The sequence below is a fragment of the Dermacentor albipictus genome, chromosome 1 (genome assembly GCF_038994185.2).
Source record: "Dermacentor albipictus isolate Rhodes 1998 colony chromosome 1, USDA_Dalb.pri_finalv2, whole genome shotgun sequence".
In the NCBI taxonomy this organism is placed as follows: Eukaryota; Metazoa; Arthropoda; class Arachnida; order Ixodida; family Ixodidae; genus Dermacentor; species Dermacentor albipictus.
The window spans coordinates 46,588,850-46,616,531 of NC_091821.1; the positions used below are offsets into that span (position 1 = coordinate 46,588,850).

Consider the following 27,682-nt stretch of genomic DNA (forward strand, 5'->3'; position numbering starts at 1 on the left):
ACTCCAAGTGTTAATTTGTGAATTGTCAGGCTGTATTGGCTGAATAAAAGTCAACCAAAGATGCCTATTTTTAACGGTTTACTTTTGGTGTAGAAATTCTGGGTGGCAGCAGAATGCAAAAACACTAATGTACCAAGCATTGGGTACAGGTTAACGGACCCAAGGTGGCAAGAATATAATCCAGAGCCTTCTACCACATCTTTCATAGCCTCTTGTTACATTGCAGCATTAAATCCAATCAATCATTTACGGTATGATTAGGTGGCGCACAAACTTGTGTGTAGTCCATCTAGTCGGCTTACATTGCCGATGTTGTCTTCAGGGCACAGTCTGTTTTCTTCTTTGTCAGTGCACACACACAATATTATAGAAGTAAAAGATGAAGCTCTTTGATCAGTTTTGATGTCCTCAACTTTCATTCTGCACAGGACCATCAAATTTCGGCGCAATGACCGGTCAGAGCCTGAAGTGCTACGTTCAAATGTGGCTTGGGGTCGGAGGCATCTACTCTACCGGCTTTCAGTGTACACACTGGGGCCCCTAGGTGACGCTGTATTGCTGGACTCGACAGGTCTTCGGTCACTCACTCTCGGCAGGAATGCTGTGAGTTTCCTTTCATCTTCTACTTCAGCTTGCAGGGGGTGCAAGATTATTTGTATTCATGTTTTGAATTCGGAATACATACTTGGTACTTGAATCATACACTTTGAATTCAAAATGTTTTATGCAAATTCATGAATGACTAGTAAGACATACACAAAGACGTACATTGTACATGCGCAATCTATGGTACTTTGCGCACTGGATGGTTCCTTCCATCCCTACCATTCTTTTCATTGTAGCTCCACCCATCATGCAATGCCCCAATCTCGGGCCTTTGAGGTAAAGAAAAAATGAAGCCATTTATGTACTTTTGAGACATATGGGAGGAGGGGGGGAGACTGATAATGTCCGAATTATGGGCAACCTGCAAAAAAAAAAATTCAGAATTTTTTTTTTTATCACATCAGTTCAGAAACTCATTAACCCATCACGGCAGCAATTTTTTTTTTTTTCTGAACGAATTAGACAAGCATTTCTTTTAGCCAGGATTGCCCGAGCAAGCTTCTATTTTGTAAAGAAGTGCATGGTTGTTATTTTATTAAACAACTAAACAGCTCACATGTGCCGCCATTCATGGTTTGATAAAACCTGTGCCCTTGGCCCTAAGCAGTGAGACCTTATGATGTGCTGATGCTTACCTGCAGCTGTTGCGCAGACACCTCATTTTTTGTGCCAAGAGCCTATTTTGGTGAAACACTCTGGGCTAACAAAAACCACAATTTTATCACCATTGCTCCTCCTCTGCAACAGCATTGTACAGATCCCGTGCAATATTGCATATTTCATATTGACACACCATGCAGTTACATGTATGTTTTATGACTACGCAGAAACACATACATTTAAATTTCTCACATATCCCCCTAGTACAAGTTCTTTAAAAATTTGATGATGTCATCCTTTCTTGATTAAAAGATACCTTCACTATTTAATCCTGGTCCCTTAACATGCTTTCTTTTATGTGTATTTTTGCTTTGCATAGCTTCTGGGAGCTTGACGCAAGCAGAAAGAAGTCTGAGAGTCTTCATCCAAGAGCTCTTGGTTATGCTATTGCTGTTAGCTCTTGGAACACGGCAAGCCCTACACTATGTTTATTGTAAACACTGCTAACATTTTCATTTTACAACGTTTTCATAATAGCGATGGTGCTAAGAAACAGTATATCACCTGTAAAAGCATTATATTTTGCCAGCAAATTTGTTCACTCATGACAAAACAGATCTCTGCTCTTCTCCACAAAACAGCCCTTGTATCACATAAGATACAGCAATCAATGCTTGGCTCACAGAACCACCCAAATCTGTTGCTTGTTCAAAACATTGCAGTAGACATACATATATTTTTTGTGCTCTGCTTTGAGGTGTAAGAATTCTGAAAATAAACTGTTTAATTACGAACTTTTTTGCACATTGTGTGACAAGCTGCTACCATACATTTAAAAAAGAAAAAAAGAAATAACTCAAAAATTACTTCGAGTTACAGCCACTTTGTACTTTATCGCTAGATGTGACACAGATTTCTCGTAAGCATGCAAGATTTTCTTTCTTTTTGATTCTGTGAGGTTTGGAGAAGTTGCATGGGTATCATCATCATCATCAGCCTAGTTACGCCCACTGCAGGGCAAAGGCCTCTCCCATACTTCTCCAACTACCCCGGTCATGTACTAATCGTGGCCATGTTGTCCCTGCAAACGTCTTAATGTCATCCGCCCACCTAACTTTCTGCCGCCCCCTGCTACGCTTCCCTTCCCTTGGAATCCAGTCCGTAACCCTAAATGACCATCGGTTATCTTCCCTCCTCATTGCATGTCCGGCCCATACCCATTTCTTTTTCTTGATTTCAACTAAGATGTCATTTACCCGCGTTTGTTCCCTCACCCAATCTGCTCTTTTCTTATCCCTTAACGTTACACCCATAATTCTTCTTTCCATAGCTCGTTGCGTCGTCCTCAATTTCAGCAGAACCCTTTTCGTAAGCCTCCAGGTTTCTGCCCCATACGTGAGTACTGGTAACACACAGCTGTTATACACTTTCCACTTGAGGGATAGTGGCAACCTGCTGTTCATGATTTGAGAATGCCTGCCAAACGCACCCCAGCCCATTCTTATTCTTCTGGTTATTTCAGTCTCATGATCCGGATCCCTGGTCACTACCTGCCCTAAGTAGATGTATTCCCTTAACACTTCCAGTGCCTCGCTACCTATCGTAAACTGCTGTTCTCTTCCGAGACTGTTAAACATTACTTTAGTTTTCTGCAGATTAATTTTCAGACCCACCCTTCTGCTTTGCCTCTCCAGGTCAGTGAGCATGCATTGCAATTGGTCTCCTGAGTTACTAAGCAAGGCAATATCATCAGCGAATCACAAGTTGCTAAGGTATTCTCCATCAACTTTTATCCCCAATTCTTCCCACTCCAGGTCTCTGAATACCTCCTGTAAACATGCTGTGAATAGCATTGGAGAGATCGTATCTCCCTGTCTGACACCTTTCTTTATTGGGATTTTGTTGCTTTCTTTGTGGAGGACTACGGTGGCTGTGGAGCCGCTATAGATATCTTCCAGTATCTTTACATATGGCTCATCTACACCCTGATTCCGTAATGCCTTCATGACTGCTGAGGTTTCGACTGAATCAAATGCTTTTTCATAATCAATGAAGGCTATATATAAGGGTTGGTTATATTTCGCACATTTCTCTATCACCTGATTGATAGTGTGAATATGGTCTATTGTTGAGTAGCCTTTACGGAATCCTGCCTGGTCCTTTGGTTGACAGAAGTCTAAGGTATTCCTGATTCTATTTGCGATTACCTTAGTAAATACTTTGTAGATAATGGACAGTAAGCTGATCGGTCTATAATTTTTCAAGTCTTTGGCGTCCCCTTTCTTATGGATTAGGATTATGTTAGCATTCTTCCAAGATTCCGGTACGTTCTAGGTCATGAGGCATTGTGTATATAGGGCGGCTAATCTTTCTAGGACAGTGTTCCCACCATCCTTCAACAAATCTGCTGTTACCTGATCCTCCCCAGCTGCCTTCCCCCTTTGCATAGCTCCCAAGGCGTTCTTTACCTCTTCCGGCGTTACTTGTGGGATTTCATGTTCCCATGGACTATTCTCTCTCACCTTATCATCGTGGGTGTTACTGGTACTGTATAAATCTCTATAGAACTCCTCAGCCTCTTGAACTATCTCATCCATGTTAGTAACGATATTGCCGGCTTTGTCTCTTAACGCACACATCTGATTCTTGCCAATTCCTAGTTTCTTCTTCACTGCTTTTAGGCTTCCTCCGTTCCTGATAGCCTGTTCAATTCAATCCATATTATAGTTCCTTATGTCAGCTGTCTTATGCTTGTTGATTAACTTAGAAAGTTCTGCCAGTTCTATTCTAGCTGTAGGGTTAGAGGCTTTCATACATTGGCGTTTCTTGATCAGATCTTTCGTCTCCTACGATAGCTTACTGGTTTCCTGTCTAACGGCGTTACCACCGACTTCTATTGTGCACTCCTTAATGATGCCCATAAGGTTGTTGTTCATTGCTTCAACACTAAGGTCTTCTTCCTGAGTTAAAGCCAAATACCTGTTCTGTAGCTTGATCCGGAATTCCTCTAGTTTCCCTCTTACCGCTAACTCATTGATTGGCTTCTTATGTACCAGTTTCTTCCGTTCCCTCCTCAAGTCAAGGCTAATTCGAGTTCTTACCATCCTATGGTCACTGCAGCGCACCTTGTCGAGCACGTCTACATCTTGTATGATGCCAGGGTTCACGCAGAGTATGAAGTCAATTTCATTTCTAGTCTCACCATTCGGGCTCCTCCACGTCCACTTTCGGCTAACCCGCTTGCGGAAAAATGTATTCATTATCCACATATTATTCTGTTCTGCAAACTCTACTAATAACTCTCCTCTGCTATTCCTAGAGCCTATTCTATATTCCCCCACTGACTTGTCTCCAGCCTGCTTCTTGCCTACCCTGGCATTTAAGTCGCCCATCAGTATAGTGTATTTTGTTTTTACTTTACCCATCGCCGATTCCACGTCTTCATAAAAGCTTTCGACTTCCTGGTCATCATGACTGCATGTTGGGGCATAGGCTTGTACTACCTTCAATTTGTACCTCTTATTAAGTTTCACAACAAGACTTGCCACCCTCTCGTTAATGCTATAGAATTCCTGTACGTTACCAGCTATTTCCTTATTAATCAGGAATCCGACTCCTAGTTCTCGTCGCTCCGCTAAGCCCCGGTAGCACAGTATGTGCCCGCTTTTTAGCACTGTATATGCTTCTTTTGTCCTCCTAACCTCACTGAGCCCTATTACATCCCATTTACTACCCTCTAATTCCTCCAATAACACTGCTAGACTCGCCTCACTAGATAACGTTCTAACATTAAACGTTGCCAGGTTCAGATTCCAATGGCGGCCTGTCCGCAGCCAGGTATTCTTAGCACCCTCTGCTGCGTCACAGATCTGACCGCCGCCGTGGTCAGTTGCTTCGCAGCTGCTGGAGACTGACGGCCGGGGTTTGATTGTTGTATTCATATAGGAAGTTGTGGCAAAGTAGTGGCCAATCCTGCTCTGGTGAGAGAGTGCGTTACCGGTTCTGGTCACCGGGATCAGGCCACACTCCAGGCCTGTTTGTGCAATTTTCTCAACACACGGGTTTTTTTTTTTGGTATTTTCCGGTGGAGAATTGCATGGCGCCGGGATTTGAACCACGGTCCTCTTGCACGGGAGGTGGACACTCTATCGTCCCCGCAGGAGTTAAATTAAAAATTAAATTATGGGGTTTTACGTGACAAAACCACTTTCTGATTATGAGGCACGCCGTAGTGGAGGACTCCGGAAATTTCGACCACTTGGGGTTCTTTAACGTGCACCTAAATCTAAGTACACGGGTGTTTTCGCATTTCGCCCCCATCGAAATGCGGCCGCCGTGGCCGGGATTTGATCCTGTGACCTCGTGCTCAGCAGTCTAACACCATAGCCACTGAGCAACCACGGCAGGTCCCGCAGGAGTTGTACGCCTCATTTAACCTACAGTGGTGCCTTATTTGATCAGTCGAGGTGGACCAATCTGAGCTTGGTTATACCGCACGGATGGCACTTGGCTAGAGAACCTGGTATTTATGACCTGCACATGTGCGGCCATACATAGTTGAGGATATATATAATTTTTTTTTTAGGAGGGTTCCCATACAGTGATAAACTAAAAGGAAAGACATTAAAAAAAGAAAAAAAGGGGGAAAGAAAGGAAGAGAACAAGTGATTTGAACTCGTGACCCTTGGATCTTGCCCTGAAAGATAGCTCAGTCGGTTGGTTCGTCAGGCCCCAGGTTACTTTGAAGTGCCATAGCTTCTGCTCCGAGCCTTATACTTACGTGGAAAGGGACTGATGTTGTCCGTGATTGGAAGTGGTTGGAAGGCATACCATATACAGTCAAACCCAGATATATCAAACCCACATAAAACTCATTATTGTGTAGAATGAACAGCTGTAAAATTTCCTTGGAAAACATTTTGTGTATAACATTTTAATTTTATATACCGACTCAGTGGACTCTTTTTAAACAGAACTTCAGGGGACCAGGAAAATTGGTTCCGTTTATCAGGAGTTCCATTTACTGAGAGACAAACTGAATACATTTGCATGAATACAAAACCAACAAACTATGAGGATGGTGTTTCATTTGAGAGGCAGTTCCGTTTAAGCGATTTCCGTTTATCGAGATGCCACTGTACCAGGCCCTGGGATTTTTTTGGGGGGGAGGGGGGAGGGAGCGGGGCAATCCAAAGTAACTTATTTATGCAGTAGAAGGGCGTAGGGGGGTTACCCTTACTAGTACAATTGTGAATAATGCCCACCGTTCACCATACAGACGTGTAAACCCGCAAAAGAGAAATGAAATATGATGTATCTCACAGGTATGCCTGTGAGATGCACCTCTCCTTTTCTTGACAAACAAGGAACCACATCAAGTGGACTTGCGCAGGAAAGATTTGCAGGAAGAACACTGCCAAGAACAAGTAAACAAGCGAACGTGCAAAATAAAGATTTCTAGTAGCGTTTCTTGAATTGACTCTGGAAGAATTATAGAGAAATATATATTTGTGGAACAATCAGAGGGGGGTTCTTTGGATCCCACGTTTACTGCTTTAGCAAGTTGAGTGCCAAAACCGAATCGTATTGTTATTTGGGAAGTTGAATAACGATGCGTGGCCACCAGTCCCATACAACTGTGTAGAGCGCAGACGCTGCAGTTGTAGACCTACTGCGACCACCACGGAAGGTTAGGAAAACACTCACGTAAGCACAACAGAGAAGTGGCTACGTCAGGCGGCCTGACTGATAACTGTAGAAGTGCCATTCAAAACACATGTAATCATTCTCCACTTCCGACAGCATTTTCGCTAGTTCCTTCTTAAATAAAAAGACGTTGATCCATACATATTTTCACAAACAACTGTTAAATTTGTTAATTTTTGCTTTTTGTTCCTGTTAGGGTGTTGCCTTCGCTCTCTCCTTTAGTAGATTGCTTAATTTCTCAACTCCTTGCGACTCTTGTTTCCAGTTGCCAATTTTGCACGAAAAGTGCCGTATACAGCGAAACCTCGGTAAGCCGTAGTTGTCCGGACCTCGGAAAAAGTGCGCATAAACGGTAGTATTGCTTAACTGAAATAGCATGAAATCGCCCACTTACCTGTCAAAAATGGAACTCTGAGAGAGTGCGATGAAAGGGCAAAAACATGCCGTATTTATTCACTTTGCGCGACAAGTCTGATTTTCGTTTGATGCCGCCGCGGCCTAGCAGCGACAACAGCGGCCTCTTACTGAAGCTGCGAGCCAGCTTTTCAGCCAGCCCCCTCTTCTCAGCAAACACTTGCATGGCAGATTCCTCGTTGACGTTGCATATTCTTCGTGCACGCGCATGGATGTGCTGCAGAAGTCGTGGGGCGACTTTTTCATTGTGGGGAGCCGTTCTCGTCGCAACGATTGCATTCATGAGACAGACATAACGCGCAGCTTCTGCCACTGTCGGGCCTGAATCGCCTGTGCTGTCGCTTTCCGTGTCATCCTCATCACTGTCGTTAGGCGACACTTCAGCAACAACAAAGGCAACAATGGCTAAAAGTTGAATCTCGTAGCCGACATCTTTGCGCCGTCACAACATCGCTGCCGAGCAACTTTGCCTTCCAAACGCCACACAACGTAGTCAGCGGTAGATCCCTGTCGCATGCCAGCGCCAACTTCTTCATGTCACGTTTGATAGCAGGAACGATGTCCAATTTTTCTTCTATGCTGAGCACCCGGTGTTTTTTTATCTGAGTTTCGGCGTGACGCGAGTCCTGTAGCTTGCACGACTATACAAAACCACAGTACACCTCTGCCACGGCAGCACGGCCGAAATGATGTTGATGTGGCTTCATGCGCAAATGCACAGGTCACTTGGAGGCCGTTGTTCTTCCAGGCCGCCCGATCGGGACGAAGCACCGCTGTGATTGAGCGACGAAGAGTGGAAACACTATGTGTTAAAGGGCCCCTCACCAGGTCTGGCCATTTTGAGCTGACAAACGCAGCGCATACATTGTGCAGTAACAATCGTGTCTGCAAAGTATTACATGGCTACGTGCTGTGAAAAGATCTGGAATTTCAATCAGAACGCCGTTTCCCTCTTCACTCGTGGCTGCCATGCTCCAAGCTTGGCGTAATAGTTCCCCTGCGCCTACATAATCGTGTCCACAATGTGATGTTGCTCATGGTGACATGGGACTTCAAGAATTATTCAAGACATCTGTTATCTGTGCGATCTGTTGCTTGAATTGACGAATTGAAGTTCAGAGGAATAATAAAACACACAATCGGAATGTCTGCATGTTTTTTGTTTTACTTCACACCGAAGCAAGAGAGATGTACTTCCACTTCGTCTGCTTGTTCACACGGTCATGCGGTCATGTGCGCAGGTACCAAAACTATGCCATTTTCTACCATGTTCCAGCGCGTGATCACGCTCTGCGATCCACTTGTTCTGCCTCAGTATTCGTGTAGCCCTGAATTACACCGCTAGTCATGTTTCCTTGTGCACAGCGCACAAAATTGTGCGCTGCGCAAATGAGCGCGACACCATCGGCGGAAATGCGAAGTGCCGAAAAAAAATTTAAAAAAAAAAGTGGAGGTGAGTCCCGTGATGTATGTGTTATGCGATCCTTGAGGTCCGGCATGGGAGAATGCAGGGAAAGAATTTCACTTGCGAAGGCTAGACGGGGCGAGTGAAGAGGGAGTGTTACTATGCAGTGAAGCCCACCTGCTGATTTCATGGGTTAGTGGCACTGAAATATTTCTATCTCAGCTGTTAATGAGCCGACTTGAAAAAATTTTGTGGCAGAACACTCCCTAGAGAACACGTAACAACTTCCAGCTTATAACCAAGATTTTATATGGGGCCTGGTGAGGGGCCCTTTAACCGATACGTACGCATAAGCTGATACGGTTTATGCGGATACAAAACACATTATGTTCAATGACCACTGAGTCGGGGATTTAACTTTACTCCATTTAAAATGAAACCACTGTTTAAGCGGGTACGGTTCAACGAGGTTTTACTGTAATTATAGACAAACCAGACGAGGTAACGGGTCACATTCGTAGTGCTTATGGTTTAACGGTTATTGCAGGGTCTGATGGTGGACAATGTTTTGCATGATTTTATTTTCCACCTTATCTAACCCATATCACATGTATATGGTTCCAAGGATCTGCCAGTGTCATGGCGAGCCGTCACTCGAGAAAATAATGAAGCAAAAGGAAAAGTTAAACGCAACTGGCATTTTCTCCAGCTGCAACTCATTTCAAGAGCACACAAACCAGCTGACGACAAATTGAATCCTTTTCCTGATCCCTGGATGAGTCTGAACAAAGAAGGTTGAACTAACAAAGCAACAACGATGCACGTGACCATTAAAATAGAAGCTGACAACTGAATGCATCTCGAGTTAATCATGTGGGCATCAAATCAATGAGAAAACTGGCCTTCACACTCCAGGAGATGCCGATAACTATACAGCCATCCAAAAGGAGTGAAAAAGGCAGCAAAATGTTGACCACCTAATAGCTGTCAAGTATCCAAATTAATTTGGTGGCACTTTGGGAATGTGTGTGAGGAGTGGTAGCGGGGGCGGGGGGGGGGGGGGGGGGGTAGGCGGAGGGGGTTGTGTGCCCTCCATGCCAGAACCAAGACCCACTACTTCTTTTTCTGCGTTGTTCTGTGGCACTACTTGTGAACTTGTGTCTTCCGCTGAAGTCTGCATAAATACGGGACTTTCTGCACATGAATTGCGTGTGCTCTTAGAGCGTAGCTCTTAGGTGGCCATTCCTGCGGTGAGCGTCGGTGTTGGCATTGTCCCTCGTAACCGAGTGAACAAGCACAATGAAGGATGGAAGCAAATGCGGAGCGCAACACGTGCAGCGGAACCATGAGGCGGAAAGCGGAGAAGGAGGGTATCACGAAAGTGTGAGAAGAAAAGCGTAGTGCTGCGCAAGACGAACTTTGCAGTGACAATGGCTACGAGATGGCGCTAGAGTAGCGCGCATCGTCTGTATGGAAACAAAGCGCTGTATGAGTGGAAGTCTGTCTGCGGCAGCTGCGGTGAATTGCGCCCGTGCGTCGCCCACGCACACTCTCTCGTGACTCACCGATCAGAGAGGCAGTCGCGCCACGCTTTGCTCCGTTTCCAATGTGCCACACGAGGCAGATTGACCACACCAGCCAATATACCACAAAATGAAAACAAGTATAGAGCTGCGCTCTAATTTCGCATTAAGGAGTATCGCAAAGGCGCAAAACCGCATGGACTCAATTTTTGAGTGACGGTGACAAGCGACAGGTTTTGCCGTCGGTGAGGGTGATCCATCGCTGTGGCTTGTCGTGTCACTGGTTTTTGGCCAGCCAGAAAATACCACTTTTTGCCCAGTAGTCAGTGCAGTGACATCCGCTGGGGGCAGCGACTGCGCAACAAGTTCACAGTAACCAATCCGTCCTGGTCTGTTCGTTTCGATATGAATTCACTCTTGCAACTTGCTCTTTGCCATGACAGCAAAAAATAAATACAGTTGATCCGGGATATATCGAACTCGAAGAGGATCACGAAATAGTTCGATATATCGATAATTCGAAATATAAGATATGCATGTCAAAAGCTTCTCTAACAACTCCACACATCCCAAGGCAGTTTCCCGATGTCGTGACTAATGATAACTTACCGATCTGTGCCTCTAAGGCGCGTAAAAAAACAAAAACGCAGCGTAATGACCAGAGCACTTTTATTTCGGAAGAGAAAAAATCGCTAACCTTTGCTTGCTTTTTATTCTGCACCATCAAGTTCATTAAGCTGTCCTCAAGCTTCTTGACAGTGTCCAAATGAGAAAGGCCAGCTCCTTCCATTGTGCCACCACAGCGGCGAATGACGCTGATGCAAGTTCAGCTGCAGTGGTACATGGTGGTTGGTCCTCTTTGTCGCAATCTTCGCCGCTGCTCAAGTCTGCGTCCTCGTCACCCATGATGTTAGCCACAATCTCCGCATCAGCGTGATCCGCTGCAGCTTGCACGCCGTCATCAGCGCTGACGAAATCGCATGCTGTAACGCCACCTGGTATGGCGCCTGGGAATGCCGAGAGCTCAGGAAATTCGCTGTCCAGGCATCCAGCGTCATCGTCTTCACTGTCAAAACGTCCATCGTCTGCAGCTACCACAAAGCCTGCTTTGCGGAAGCAGTTCACAATTGTGCTTTTCTTCACGTCGTTCCAAGCACCAGCCAGCATTTGAATGGCTCCGAGGAGGTCCACCTTGAGTTCAATTCCTAATCGAAGGTTGATTAGGAGCCTCTGCACCAGTCGTTGTCTGTACCCAACCTTAAACGCGTTCACAATGCCTTAGTCGAGAGGCTGAAGTTTTGCCGTTGTGTTTGGCGGCAGAAACTTGAGGGTGATCAGCTTTAATGGGCAGACGACATGATGGGCCGAACAATTGTCAAGAAGACAAACTTTGTGGCCAGACTTTTCCAGTTCGGCATCCCACGCCTGTAGCCACTCAACGAAAAAATGTCGTGTCATCCAAGCTTTCTTATTGGACGCATATTGAACCGGGAGGCCTTTCACGTTCCTAAAGCAGCGTGGCAACCTGCTCTTTCCAATAACAAATGACCATAGTTTGCATGACCCATTCATATTTGCAGCAAGCAAAATCGATACGCACACTTTGCTGTTCTTTCCACCATGGCATGCAGTGCCCTTCAGATGCAGAGTCTTGTTTGGCAGCATTTGCCAGAACAGTGCCGTCTCATCTGCGTTGAATATTTGCGACGGCGAAAAGCTGTTGGAAACATTGGCCACTCTTCGGACAGCCACTTCTCTATGCGACTTGTGCTAGTCGCTTCGCTTTCGCCTGAAAGGATCTTTCCGACGATGCTGTAGCGACTCTTAAATCGCTGCTGCTGACCAGTGCCACCAGTGAAGCTTTCTTCTCCGAAAACCACAGCAAACCATTTGTCCTTCTCTATGAGCGTTGGGCCATCAACAGGTATGTTCTTGGCACATGTCTCCAAAAACGAGGCGTACAATGCCTTCTCAACCTTGTCAAAGGTTGGGACGCGCACGCGCCACGCTCCAGGGCAACTGGACTGCACTGCCTTCAGCTTAACATCGGCTTTGTTCATGAGGATCGTACTCGGGGTGTTGCGAAGAATTCTGAATGCCGCGACGACCAACGACTTTTTCTCGCCAGCCTCCACCCGTCGAATGATGTTCACCTTTGTTGAAAAACTTAGCAGTATGAAGATAAGGACATCTACAACATAGACGAGGTGGCATATTTTTACAAAATGTTGCCGAAACACATGTACCCTGCACCGGGCAGATCCTCATCAGGATGCAAACAAAACAAAAAGCGCGTTACAGTGCTGTTCAGAGTGCTTATGTGACGGGGGAGGGCAAGCTTCCTTTGCTGATACTAGGGAAGGCAGCAAAGCCATGGGGCTTCCGCAACACAGTGGTCCCCAAGACTGCATGTTGTTGTGCCCAGTGGCCCTTGAGAGCGGGGATGCCACGCCAGCGACATGCAGTTGTCATGCCTCATCATTCACTTCAAGGCAGCTCACTTGAAGACAGCAAGGTTGTCTCTCCTGACTGTCACGAAGAGCTCACTAAGGCCATTATGGTCGGCCGTTCACTCTGTGAGAAAACTCCTGTCACAGATAAAGCAATTATGGGAAACGAGCCAACGGCCTCGTCAAATTGGATGTTGTATGACCACCACTGGAGTACCTCGGGTCAGTGCAAGGCTATGATTCTTCACACCTGTCAGCAGCCCAAATTGGCCCATCCACACTGCAGATGAGGTCCGTGCAAGGTTACGATTCTTCACACCTGTCAGCCGCACAAATTGGCACGACCATGCCGGAGACGGAGTCAGTGTATGACACCAGTTCCCCTGTTTGTGCCCTGTGATGTGCGTGTGTTTCTGACAAAACTCCCGTCGGAGGGAAAGGGCAACAAACCTCTGGTTTGGTGGGACCTGAGTTCATCGGTCTCCTGACACCGGATCGGGGGAAGCGACTGAACAATGACGACGCAGGGCATAAAAAGTGGATCCAGACGGCTGTAAGAGAGAGCAGGGGGACACTCGGAGGCAGAGAGACACTCGGTCATGCAAAGACGCTACCATAGTGTGCTCCGATAGTTGGAGCCGTATTGTAAAACTCAACCATGTACTTTTTTTTAATATAATCCTTTTTTTTTTCATTCTTTTAAACGTCGCTCAGAACCCTTTCTCCCGGTACCTGGCACTGCACCGTCCATGGAACCTTCGTTGGCTGCACGGGCCCTCGACTTCGCAACAATATACAAAAGCAACAGATGAGCTTGGATGACCGCAGCCCTTTTCGAAGAGTATGTGCACCTGCTCAATCAAAAGTTTAGGGCAAAGCAAAGGCATCTGCTTTTTGTTATCGGCAACTGCCCCAGCCATGGCAAGATTGAAAATCTTCAAGCAATCACTCTGAAATTTCTACCAGCAAACACAATGGCAATATTGCAGCTCATGGACCCAGGCATTATTGAGACAATGCGGATGTTGTACCAAAAAAGTATTTTGCAACATATGCTCATTGCATATGATGCCAACAAGTATGTACAACATCGACTTGCTTTGTGCAATAGATTTATTAATCCTTTCATGGAAAGAGCTGGCACCTGCAAAGATTGCAAACTGCTTTGTACATGCTGGATTTTACCAGTTGCATGCAGGAGAGGCTGATGATGATTTCGAGGTCTACAATGATCTCTACGAAGCTGTGCACAGAATCGTCGGCAAAAAGTTGGAAGGCAGCTTCGAATCATTCACGATGGCTGGCATACATGTTCCCATCGTTGCCCTAGCTACGGATGCCAAAATAGTAGATTTGTTTTTTGGTGGCCCTGAAGACGAAGAAGAGCCGATAGATGAACAGCCTCATGAAATACCACCAGTGGCGCAGACGCAGGAGAGCCTCTGTCCGTTGCAAAACAAAGTCGACTGCACGGGCGACGGCCACGACCTCCTGCTGTAGCTGAGCAAACTGGAGCAGGCACTCCTCGTGCCCAGCAAAAGCACCCGATAGACTCACCTTACCGACTTTTTTTGTACCTCAATGAAGGTTTGTTTCACTAAATATCTCACACTTACCACTTCTGTAGAGTTGTCATGGCTAATTTGGCTGTACTTCAGAGCTATGATGTAGCATTCGCATAAATAGAATTTCTGCTTGTATTTAATTTTTTCACCGTCTCATTCACTCCGTTATAAGGAGGGCCTATTGTATGTCTGCGATTTCAAAAAGACAGAAAAAGCATTTCATCTTTGCACTGCTGGTCTACACACAACAGTTGCGTGTAGCTGTGTAGCCTCCAAGATAGCTGTGGCAGGCTGCATAATGTAGATGCCGTGGCCACTACTGGGTGCTGGACGAGCCCCCTCACTGGTGAGATGCTCAACTTCTAGGTGGAGCCTTGCTCCCTTGCCACCTCCCCTGTGTAGCTTCCAATGCCGTAGTAGAGATGAAAGGAGAGAGAAAGCCACTCATCGGTGAGATAACTTCATCTAACTCAGTTTATACTTGAAGGATTTGAAAAAAAGTTTGAGGCAGGAAATTCATAAGGTGACATCCTTTAATAGTGAGACCATTCTATGATTAGTTAGAAAAGTGTCTCGGGGCCCCTTGAACAAAACTTTCTGAAAAATTGAAAATTCTTAATTTATTTTGCAACTGTACTCTTTTGATGATTCTGAAGATGCAGAAAATGTGGTTTGCCAAATAATGAAAATTATTGGGTGAATGGAAGCACTTTTCAATATCTGGCTAGTCTAATAAAATACAAACCTAAATGTCTCCGTGTTTCTCCTGTGCCAAGGAATAACTTACTACAGTAAAACCTCATTACTAAGTAGCCACTTAATAAGTAATTCCAGTTTAAATATAGCTGCGATGAATCCCCCACCCTACCACCATTGAACGTCATATATTAGCTGACCGCTTAAGCCGTGGTCTCTTACCGCATTCCAAATGGTTAATGCATAGTATTTACTTCATTTTTTGGCGCATACAAACGCAAAATAGGCAAGATGCCATGCGCATAGACTGCACAGACCTTTTCCAGACTGCAGTCGCCACCGATAGCAATGTAAAAACATGGTGGCCATGATGTGTTTCCTGCTCCCATAGCTTCTGGCGTTCCACATTGTGGACATGGGCGATGTGGAAGTGGATGATGGCCTTTGCATATCCGACACAGCGTGTGTGTTGACTGTTATGAGGGTGTTCACAGAGAAGTGGGGCCTCATGGAGAAACTGGCTTGTGGCCTTGTTAAGTTTGAGGATGTTGTCGTCGCTGACCAAGGCAGCAAGTGAAAATCAAATTTATTGCTGCCTGCTCACAAATAAAACTTGTCTGCGTGTGTATTTGAGTGAGCATTAAGACATAGCTTTTTCTGGTTAGTAAGTCTGTGGCCACTCATCTGATATTCTCGGTTAATTAGTACATTCGTGATCATACCTGGTCCATGTTCCCTGCCAACTATGTATTATTGAGGTTTTATTGTACAGGTCACTGAGTAAAAATTCAGCAAAAGACGGCAGTGCCCAAGGGAATAGGTAGAGATATGTCACCCACTGTGCCAGCAATTTTGGGGTTCATGCCCTGTCGAGCGCAGGCATTATAAGTTAATAATAATAATATATGGGGTTTTACGTGCCAAAACCACTTTCTGATTATGAGGCACGCCGTAGTGGGGGACTCCGGAAATTTCGACCACCTGGGGTTCTTTAACGTGCACCTAAATCTAAGTACACGGGTGTTTTCGCATTTCGCCCTCATCGAAATGCGGCCGCCGTAGCCAGGATTCGATCCCGCGACCTCGTGCTCAGCAGCCTAACACCATAGCCACTGAGCAACCACGGCGGGTGGCATTATAAGTTGTGTCAAGTCAAAAGGCCACACAGAGAGGGCACCACACAATTACAAATACTGATTTATTCATTTATTCATATACCCAAAGGCCAATATGGGCATTACAATGACGAATGTGCAAAAAAAAGCATTAATGGGATACAGTGACATAATTAAATACAGAAAAAAAAAATGGCCAATCTTAGCTTGGTTAAGCCAAGAATGCGTTGCATATTGCGCGGCCTTTTTTTTTTTATGCGAAGCATTAGCCGCACAACCACGCTCTTTCTTGCTGCGCCGCGCACGGCCGTGTAGCTACCATATGACGTCATAACAGCTGCAAAGCGGACGCTTAAGCTTCGCCTTCAAGAGTGGAATGCGACAGCGTTCCCGTCGACCCGCCAAGGGGTGTAAGACAATGGGCTACGGCGTAGCGACTATGCGCCCCGCATCGGACGCGGTGAGCGTCGAGCAATGCAGCGTTCGGCGCGGCAACGAAATGTGCGCCTGAGCAAGCGACGCACGCCTGAGCCTTAGAAACAGCTCGTTTCTAAGGCAACACCGCGTTCACTAGAGGCGCTTTTGTACCGCTTTGAAGCATCGAACTCGTTGCTCAGTGGTAACGTCTCTGTCTCGCACTCCGGAGACCCTGGTTCAATTCCCACCCAGCCCATTTTTTTTTAGGGCGAGGTATCACGCGCCGGCGCAGCGCCCCTAGCTGGAGGGGCGGGAGTCAGGTGGTGGCTGCGGCCGCGCGCGACCGCGCGAGTTGGGGCCCAGCTTTTCCTGCGGCTGTCGTGACGTCACGTCACGTGGTTGCGCTCAAGGTCGATGGTGGCTGCCCGGCCGCGCCCAAGGGCTGAACTGAGCGATTGCAATATGCTATGCATAAAACATATTCAAGTAAGCACCGAACACAGAAATAATCACGCATTTAGTAAAAGCTTCAGCTCTTAAAAACGTCATGATTAATAACAAGTACAATGTCCCTTGGTAGTTTGTTCCAGTGGTATATTGCCAAAGTAGTGATGAATGACAATACAGATTAGTGCATGCAAAAAAGGATTGTACTTTAAATGGGTGACCAAAATGCTAAAAAATACAATGAGCTGCATTGATGCAAGATTCACGGAACAGGTATTTGCTATGATAAAGTGCATGGAAATTTGATTACAGCTTTATTAGTCAGTGATTTTGAAGGGAGCACAATGAAAGTGATTCCTTGATATCTGAAATGCTGCAGTTATGCAGGTATTTCTTCGTGATAAATCTTGCTGCTTTATTCTGTATTGTTTCAAGTTGATCGACCAGATATGTTTTATGCGGATTCCTTATAATGAAGGTGTATTCTACCTTAGAACGAGCAAGTGTGGTGTGTGCTAATAGTTTAGTACAGAGTTGGCCAAGTATAAGTTACGGTATGTTTGTTTAATGAAGCCGAGTGTTTTGGATGGCATACTGGTTATGGTATCAGAATGCTTGTTCCAAGATAAATTAGGCGATAAATGAACTCCCAGATATTGAAATGTGGATAATTTTTGAAGAGGGATTCCCTGAATTGCATACTAGCTCTGCCCTATGTTATGTGCTCCCATGAACATCACGGCCTTAGTTTAGCAATGTTAATTTCCATTTGCCAGTTGTGACACCAAAATGAGAGTTCGTCGTGGTCTAACTTTAATGAGTTCTTATCTTCGATGTTAATAATTCATTTGTAGATTATACAGTCATCTGTAGATAACCTGATAGTAGGAAATAAATTGTTTCCTATGTCGTTAATATAGATTAGGAATAAGATTGGACACAGGACTGCATACTGTAGTACGCCGAATTTTACTTGCGAAAGTGAAGATGAGTACCCGTTCACACAGATTGATTGGTTAAGACTTTGGTTGGTTAAAAAATTGGCTAGCTTCATTATGAAGCTGATGTGCAGAACCTTGTCAAGTGCTGTTGCAAAATCAATGAATATAGCATCTATGTTTAGTGCATGCTGAACGGCCCCGTGGAGATCAGTTACCAATTCAAACAGTTGAGTTTCACAGCAATGACCATGAAAGAAACCATGCTGATTGCTAAAGAATAAATTGAATTCTATTACTAAGTACATGACAGTGGATGAAATGATGCGCTCTAATAATTTATAACCTACGGTATGCTTGTTAGTGGAGTTAGCCTATAGTTTCACACTAAGGAGGCATCACCAAAATGAGAATCATGCACGCACTCCTCCAGGTGTCAGGCACGCATCCTGCATCAGCCAACTGTTGGAAAGCAACAACCAAGATGCGTGATATGGCTGGTTCTGTTTGTTAAGCAGTTTTGTGCAGATGCCATCTGATAAGGGTGCCGAATTAACTGGAAAACAATTTATAGCAGTTTCTACACCCTCGCAAGTAATTATGAGGTCATTCATTGAAGTGTTTTGGCTGATGAAGTTCAGATCTGGTGGTATTGGTTCCTCTAATGTAAAAACCGAACAAAAAATGTTTGATTCATCTGCAACATCTGACTGCAGAAGGGGCTCACCGTACTTCCTTGTGTCATCGACACAAGGGGTAATGATTGTGGTTTCAGACTTACTACTTCCCCAAATTTCGTAGAGTTGTTTTTTAACTTTTGTGATAAGTGGTAGCTCTAAAATTTTTTTTTGCTGCTTCAACTTCTGCTTTGCACAGTCTTGACTGTTTGCAATAGCATTCCCAGTCATCAACAGAGGTTAAATGTTTTGCCTTTGAGTACATTCTTTTTACTTATTAACGCACTGCTCTACATATGTTGTAAAACTTGTGTTTTCATTTGAAGATGTCGTAGTAATATTCAGAAGATATATTTCCTTTTGTTCAATGAGCATCCTTTTAAATATCTGCCAATTTTTGTTTGTATCACAATTGGAATAGGTAATTAAAAAACTGCATAGAAAATTTTAGTGGGTCATCATTTAATGTGCGTACATTGGCTCTGTTGTAATAGTAGATTTTCCTTATATTACAAGGTTTTTCACATTTTATAGTATACTGACAGTGGATAACGTTGTGATTACTCATGCAGTCAAGGATGCGTACAAACATACTTTGTGGTTCTGTGGTCAGCACAAGATCTATTAGTGAATGGCCATGCATGGTACATGTTACCATTTGACTCAAATTAAACAAAAAAGCACATCAAGAAACTGCCTACATTCATGTGTAATAAAGTGATTCTAACAGGCAGCATCAGGAAGTCCTTTTCAGCAGAAAAATATGATTTTCTGCATTTTCTGCATTTTCTTTATATTGCAGTGTAATCACATTTTTGTTATCGTTGGATTACTTCTGTTTACCAATTACAGTGGAACACCTTTATAACGAAAAGCTTGGAGCCTCCTTAATAATTTGTTATACAGGTCACTTCGTGTAGAGGTTGTGTACTGCACAGCTCACAATATAACCGGGACAGAATCATTCCTTCGTTATACCAGTTATTTCATTGTAGAGCCGTTTGACTCTACAAACAGAAGATCAGACTTCATCAAGAGCTTTTTTCATATTTTTGCATTCGTGATGCCACCCTTATGCTTGCATCATTTGCTGGTTTACAAAAGCTTTGTTGTCAGTGAAAGGGTTTGCACCAGCGTCAGTGCTGGTGATGCACGAGCATCACTAGTATCAAGCCAGTGCACGGCCTCATAAGAACGATGTTTTAGCACTTGAGAGTGCTTGTGCTAGCACTACAGAATTTGCCATTAATTAAGCACAAGTAAAACAATGCTGACAACTAAAATGTATAACTTGCACCAACAGAAAATTGTTTCCATTTGCATAGAGCCCTTTGCGATTTCATATAATGTATACAATGCGAACATTTAACCAGAAAAGCTTGTATAAAGTTTGACATCGTCGCTTAAAGTAGAGTATTGCGCAACAGTAATACCGCAAGCTTTTTCACAAGGCCATCCGACGTGGCATTTTTTTTTTCCTACAGGAGACCAAAGTGCTCACCATCGAGAAGGAGTTCAAGCTTCCTATCATCATCAGCGCCAACTTTCTTGTGACCACACCACTCTCCCACGAGACCACTGAGGCTGTGCAGAGCTAACTCACTACGTGCAGTTTGATCCCAGTGAACACCAAAATGTGTGAAAGGTTACTACTGCAGGACTGCTGGGTTCTGTGTGTGCTATCTCATTGCATGCCGGTGTGTAAAAATCAAAATATTGGCTAGTGGCATGTACACTTCATTAACAGTACAAACGACCACCATTACAGCGATACAGGACACAGGGAAACAGGAGCCTGTAAACAGTGCAACTGGAAGGAAAGCAGAATCAACTGGCTGACCCATTCGTGGAATAAGGGATATGTGAAATTCGTTGAGCTGGCTTTTCCTCACACCTAAGTTGCCCTAACCAATTAGACCAAGCTCCCGCTTGCATCACTGCCAGAGCCAAGTAATATGTTCTAAAAGCTTGGACTGAGTGAAGGGCGGCAGGGATGGTGGCACAAGCATTGATGCCATATTTCCAATTCTAGTCTAAGGTCCGCCATCTTGGTCAGACCAGACAAGTTGTGTGGGGAAGCACACTTGTGGAATTTGCCGGCACATCACATATTGATCAGCTGGTCACACCAAGAACAACTGCAGCTTGACTGCATGCAATGCCAAGGTTAAATTTTGGAGCCAGCGTAGGAGTAACTGCAATAGTACATGTCTTTCCTCCTTGGTGCACGGTTTGGTCCTGTTTCTGTGAATGCAGCTCCGTGAGATGCATGTTTTTGTTCATGCGTTATTTCTCACGCGAATGCAGTGGGCTACCTTGTGTCCACGGTCTTCCACCACTGGTGGTCTACGCCAGGAATTGGTTTGCAAGGTAGCCCTCTTCCCCTCCTTAGCTGTGCAGTCCCATGTGTCACAATTAAAGTTCATGTTTATCACAATCACTTTATGATTTAAGCCACAAGTGCAGTGTCATGCACAGACATGCTAAAGAGCACAAAAATATCGGTAAATATATGTCATTCACAGAAGTTACCATTTGGCTGTGTCATAAAAGCCTTTGCAAGTTCACTCTTGATATGAACTACTCGAAATTCTGAGAGTTAGATTTATTGATCGTGGCACGTAGTTTTCACCTGACACAGTGTTGCTGATGCCTACGTCGCTCACTCTTAAAGTACAGATGTTTTAATTTTTGTTTGCCTCATCTGTAAATGTTGGGGCACATACTGTTGGTGTGCGCTTCAAACGCAAACATCTTTTGCAGTGAGAACTTATAACTTAATTATTTGCTGTGCAAAAAAATAGTATTTTTAGTGATTCAATAAAAATTTTGTCATGGCTGTAAAAAATAAAATGAAATGTTTGCATAGGTGCAGTAATCCCTTGCTCATGCAGGACAATGGAAACTTTTTTCCTTAGCAGCCAATAAAAGTGATGAATCATTCGCAAACATTCTGCTTGTAAACCAGTTTGTAAAACAAGAAGCTGCATGAGCAAAAACTCTCCAAGTACTGGCAACAATCCAAAGGTTAGGAGATAAACATTAGGCTGTGTAGCCGACGTCTACACAGCAAGTTTTGTTTGCAGCATAAAATTTATTGCAATTGCTTTCTTTCTGCGTACTCAAGGGTTTTTGTCATGAATGCAAAAACACAAAAATGTGCTTCAGCATATATGGATCCCAGTGCCATCATAGCAAAGGGTGGCAGGTACATCCCGATGCCCCAGTTGATATGCACCAAGAATGACAGAGAGAACAAGGCTCTTCTATGAAAATGTTTACCAGGTGTAGAACGTTAGAGATGCTTTTCCAAAGGTGCCTGCAATTTCTTCTATGTTATCAGCTTTTACTCAAACAAATCTCTCCTGTAGGAAGCATTTGTATGCAAGTGGTTCGCACCAGTTGTAAGGCAGAGGAGAAGGGTTACTGGAAAATGGGCCCAGCATTACTGGGAAAGCAGCCACATGTAGGTGGTGCCAAGGTCACACTACAGTGTACTAAATGGTGCCCAGTGCAGCAATGTGATCACTGCATGGATGTGGAACTGAAATCAGTCACTGTTGAGTGTAAGGCAGTCCGTGTTGGACCTAGAAGGTCTCAGAGGCAAGCGGGGTATTTGCACATGTGTCGAAAGGCAATGTCGTGGTAAAGTTTAACAGAGGTGCAAAGTACTGATGAAGGGGGCAGGTAGGTAAAATAAACTGGTGTGGAACAAGGCGAAAGCTTTATAAAAAGAAAAGAAAAAAAAGCCAAGCATTAGCAACAAAATTAAAAAAGGAGCGATATCTCTAACAATGGGAGTGGTGAGCATGACACGAAAACCAGCCATGTGCCTTTCAGCAGGCTGAACCAGCGCTTGAACTCTCCCCAAATGAAGTTTTTTACTTTTGTCTCTTTTGAACGGAATTTTAGTTCTGTGGAATTTGCTGATCACATTGTAAATATTGGCTTAAGAGCACGTAATATTGCTGATGGCAAATATAGAGTAGGTTTTATCGTTCCAGAGGACCTTCTTTTGTAAATCAGTTTGTGCACATCGACTGGGACACCCAGTGTAAAAATTTGGCCCCTGAGCTTCTCCTAAATAGTCCATTTTGCTTCCAGTAAAATATTTACGCTTGTTTCTGGCCACAGTGACGTCAACTAACTGGAAGAGTGAGATTTTACTAGCCCAATGAAGCACTTAGCAATTATAATTGCTCCCAACATCAAAGAGTTATCTTCTAATGAGACTGTGTGCATGATAATCTGCCAAGAGGGAAATAAAGCAAGCTGTGACACATGTTAGCCTTAAATATAACGAAACACTCAACACAAACATTCTTAATATACGCTTCACAAAAAAAATTAATTTATTATAAGCCCGAAATATTATGCTAGTAACCAGCAAGAAGGCATACCTTTAGTTGGTTTTACTTGCACTGTACATATATCTTGTTATCCTGATGCAGATTTACCTTCTGTGCTTAATCTTCTCATCCTAACACTTTTGTCATCGGTATTCATCAGATCATCACATATGGCTTCATGTCTCATGTCACATTTTTATTTGTCAAAAGTGAGAGCTGCGATTTTAATGTTACTCATTGTTGTCACCAAACTTTAGTGTCTGTGATGCATGATTTTTTTTTTCTGAATTGCTCTTAGCGTATTGTGTTTTCTGGTGTTCTACTAATATAAAGAAAAGCAGAACATGATTATGCAATGCACATGTGGTAGATTTTAGGCTATTTTCCAGTTGTGTGACAGATGTTTTATGCATTTCAAGTTGTGTGTGTGTTTTCTCTAAACAATCTGTTGTCCTGGTCTACATTATTAATGCGCACAGCAGCTGCACAATATCCAAGATGGCAGTTTTTTTGAGTGACTGAATCGATTCTTGAATACCAGAAAAATGCTGCTGATACAGTGTTAAAATTTTATTCCAACAGAAAGGTTTTTCTACATTTATTTGCATGCAGTAAATTCACAAAACTTTTATGCACGCATTTGGCATTGCTAGGTTTGTTACCGGTTATTGGAATACTAGGCCAGGATAATGTAACGATTATATTCCAATGCCATTTCTTGTTGCATTTCTTTAGTGGTTGGAGCAGTGCTCCACCTGCATTTATTGGCCGGATCAGCCAGCCATGAAAGGTGGATGATAAGACTGGTATGGAATTGAGTGATAGGTACCACTACATTATACTGGCCCTAGGTCACTTCGCTACTGTGGTGTCATTGTGTTTTGTTAACTTTAACATGCAATGGCGGTGGTATGAAAATTCAGCACGGAGATTGTTTAGTGAGCACGAACGGCTCATTCTGCATGTTTGTGGCAGAAAGGCCATTTGGTGTTGTGCTGTTTCAGTGCAGATATTGACATCATGAAAGAGCTTGCCTGTTGAGTGATTTGAGATTGAGTTGTATGACTTATAATGTGAGAACAAAGTGCCTTGCCTGTGACAAAATGTTTGGAGTTGCGATGCTGAGAATCTGCTTTTGCGAGGTATTTACACCTTGTTTCCTTGGTGTTTTTAGACGTACAAGTGTCTTGAATCATTTGCAGAAGCATTCATCATGTGAACTGCTGTTTGAAGAGGTCCGTGCTACTTTTGATGTGTGTGTGCGTAGGTGTGGGATAATTTTTTTGTTGTTTTTATGGTTGTGCAAGTGGGTACATTTCTACAGTTGTGTAGGTGTTGTTTCCTTTGTGTTTTTAGACGTGCAAGTGTCTTAGATGCATTTGCAGAAGCATTCGTCATGTGAACTGCTGTTTGAAGAGGTTCATGCTTGGTTTTTATGCATGTTTGCATGGGTGTGAGAGGATCTTTTTGTTGTTGTGTTTACGGTTGTGCAAGCACATACACTTCTACAGTTGTGTAGGTGCGTCTATTTTTACATTTTGTTGCAAGTCTGAAGGCTTTGACTTGGATATAATACATATTAGGCATTTAGACCATGAAGCTGCAGGACAAAAGGCATAAAGTGGGAGTATATGTGCTAATAACGGGTGACTGAAATTTATTTGTAGGTCCTTCTTTTACAGCATAAGAAGTACACATTTCACGAGTCACTAAAGTCACTATTGCAGTATCTGCATGAAATGGACCTCCATGTTTACACATACTAATTTCATTTTCACATTACGCCGCATGGCTAACTAGACAAATAAAAAAATTATGCATGTGTGTGGGCATAAACAGTAGCATGTGCTTTTCACTTAGGAAACATTCTTTATTCGCTGTCATAGTCACTCTTCCCAACAATTCTATATTCAAAGAAAACTGGAGTTAGAAACTAACTTTTCTTTTAGTACTTTTTATGGGCAAATAAAATGCTGCTAGAAGAAAAAAAGTGCATGAAAAAAAAAGGCATTCTTATTTTTATCCTTCAATATGTAACAGCATCTTTTCTTGTTTCTTGCATTGCAAAAATTTATTTTGTACATATCATGAAGTCATTGTGCTCACTTTTTCACCATAAGGCTGCTCATGTGTTGCTCTTTTGTGGCTACAAATATGTACGCCTATGTCATGTTGATGGGGGGGGGGGGGGGGGAGCTCTGTTATTATAAACTTAGTTGTTTTATAGCACCGTTATATTTCATTATACCTTTTGTCCTGCATGCTCATGCTTAATAGTATTGCCAACTGGCCTGAAAGCACATTCTGTTGTGAACATTTGTCACTAACAGGTGCAGTTAAAGGTTATTTTGGTGCAATGTCACTGAACTGCCTAAAGAGATCTAAGGGTCTAAAAAATAGCTGTATGACTGTTTGCATTAGCAGCTTGTTCAGCATTGAGAAGTGACTCTAGCAAAGTCCACGCACAAAACTTGCATTTGCAAAGAGTTGATACAGATAGTCAAGTGACAGGAATATTGCATAAGCAATGTGCTTTCCACATATGTATGATAACAGTTGCTTATAAGAAGTTTAAAAAGCTGCGACCTGTTATTTGTTTTAGCATGTTGTTTAGCATTAAAAAGTGGCTTTCAAATCACGCACAACAGTGGTGCCCACAAATGGTACAGATGGGTGGTTATGTGGAGGAATCTGCCAGAAGCAGCAGGCTTGTATTAAAAAAGAACAGGAATGGCCTAGAAGAAGTAGAAACCTAGTTCCTGTTGTAGAGGCAAGTTATTTCTTGGCTTTATGAAACTGCCACTTTTTTTCACAGCTTTGGAAACATGGATATGCATGAGATTCACCGTGAAGGCCACTTAACATGCTGCACCAGTGCTGGTGACTATGATGCAGAGTACAATTTTGTTCTTGGTTCAGTTACAAATTTGTTATTTGCTTATTTGAGCAAAATGCACATATGCCATCCACTTTTTCTTACCTAATGTGGTTGCCTATAGATCTTGCCCTTGATATGTGCCGGTTTAAGAGCAAATAAAGAAGAAGAAAGAAGGCATGCAAACTTTTTATCTGTGCTAAGACCAACCAATGGACAAGTTCAATAATCTACTACACTTAGCTAAAATATCTAGTAGCATGTTCTAATTCCACTTTATCATACTTTTGTGCTCTGTTATAAAGACACAAAGGAGAGCTGCATAACTTTATGCATTTTTACCTTGTAACACGTGATAAACATTGAAAGGTGTTTCAAGCCTCATAGAAAAGAATAAAAAAACTGCCAGTGTGTGAAATTAGTGTTATAAAGCCTTAGAATGTAAAATACACGAACATTTTTCTCACCATTTTTGTTTATTGCCAGTATGCACTGTTTATACTAACAAGCTGATGCCTGCCTTAATTTAAGCACCATTTACTGATTTATATTGACAGTGCAGGTCTTTTGCTTGCAATATTTTGTGTTAGTGAACATTTCTTGCTCCAAAAAGTCCCCCCCCAACACTTTTTTTTGCCTGCGCTGTTCTCATGTTCTAGTCTGTATTGCTGAAGCAACGGCAGCTTTCATGCATGTTGAGCTTCCATCTTGTTTGGACTGCGCAGACAATGTTAATGTGTGTTTGAGTGTGGTTGCAAATATTTTATGTTGTCGTTGAGAGACTGTATAGCAAATGACTTGGTGCATTCTTTTTAGCACTGAGTGACGGAAGAGTGCAGAACTTTTGAAATATTTTTGACAGCTCTGACAAATGCTCCTTTGCTGGCAGAAGTACGCAGACCACAGCAGCTACTAAGAAATAGTTTCCTTTTGAAAAAGCATACATTGTATAACTTATAAATGCAGCCTACACTGATTCATGTGACTACTGCAAGAGCACCACTTAATTTCTAACTGGGAGCTGCAAAAAAAATTTCTTTGTTTTTAACTGTTGTGGTGTGTGGGCTTTTTCTGGTATTAGGTCATGTTCATTTGCTCTTATTGATTGAAGGTACTAGCAATCTGCTGTGCAATACATTTGCAAACTATATTTGGTGCAAAACTTCTTTTTCTCGAAGTGTCTTGTTTCAACAGAGTGTTTGCTAGTGCTGGTTCAGAATAACTGCAAATATCACTCGATGACAGCTGCTTATGTGTTGTGTTATTTCTAATTGCAGGCAGCATGCATGCATAATGCTATTAAAATTGAAATAATGGTATTCCCGCAAATTCGTAATTTCAATCCTCTGCCGAAACTGCAAGATTGTTCCTAGTTTGCATTTTGGTTTCATTAACCTAGAGGCATGTTACTTATTACCTTAAATAAAGTTGTATTGTGGGGAAGATCATGTACATATATTCAATAATCATTTAAAGTTAGTCATTACAAACCAGAAATGACTGTGTTGATGGCACAAGCGCTCGGTAATGCACTGCCATGTTTGCTGTTCTACTATACAATTACTAACCTCATCTTTCCAGTCTAGTAAACAGTTGACTGTTGGAATGCAAATAAGTCTGATCTAGTGAAGTTGGTGGTACTTGAGAAATATTTCTTTAAACTGAGGACTTTGTTCATTTGAAAATGCTTAACCACTCTTGCAAATAACATATTTATTCAAGAGTGAAAAATGGTGCAATTTTCGCCTGTGCGGACTTTTTCAGCAGAAGGCTTAGGCACTTATTGCAGGCAGCAAGCCCATTTAAACTCCACTGTGACAGAGCAGCTGGCACTCTCTGGTAGGGCTGACGCCAAGTCTGCAATTCTAAGACCCTGCAGCATGCATTTTCTTAAAAGGA

General features: G+C 43.3%; 1 protein-coding gene across 3 annotated transcripts in view; it reads left to right on the plus strand.

Annotated features, from left to right (window-relative positions):
• The window catches only part of gcl (germ cell-less), a 76,602-nt gene extending 49,376 nt beyond the window's left edge, over positions 1–27,226 (plus strand). For 2 of the 3 annotated variants that reach the window (XM_065437020.2, XM_065437012.2), the window contains exons 13-14: positions 429–603; positions 20,044–27,226. In XM_065437020.2, coding sequence (XP_065293092.1) covers positions 429–603; positions 20,044–20,157 — 289 coding nt within the window. In that variant the 3' untranslated portion in view covers positions 20,158–27,226. Of the gene's footprint in view, positions 1–428; positions 604–1,585; positions 2,001–20,043 lie in introns of those variants that run through there. The other variant, XM_065437028.2, reaches the window with a different exon arrangement.
• The last annotated feature ends 456 nt before the right edge of the window (positions 27,227–27,682 follow it).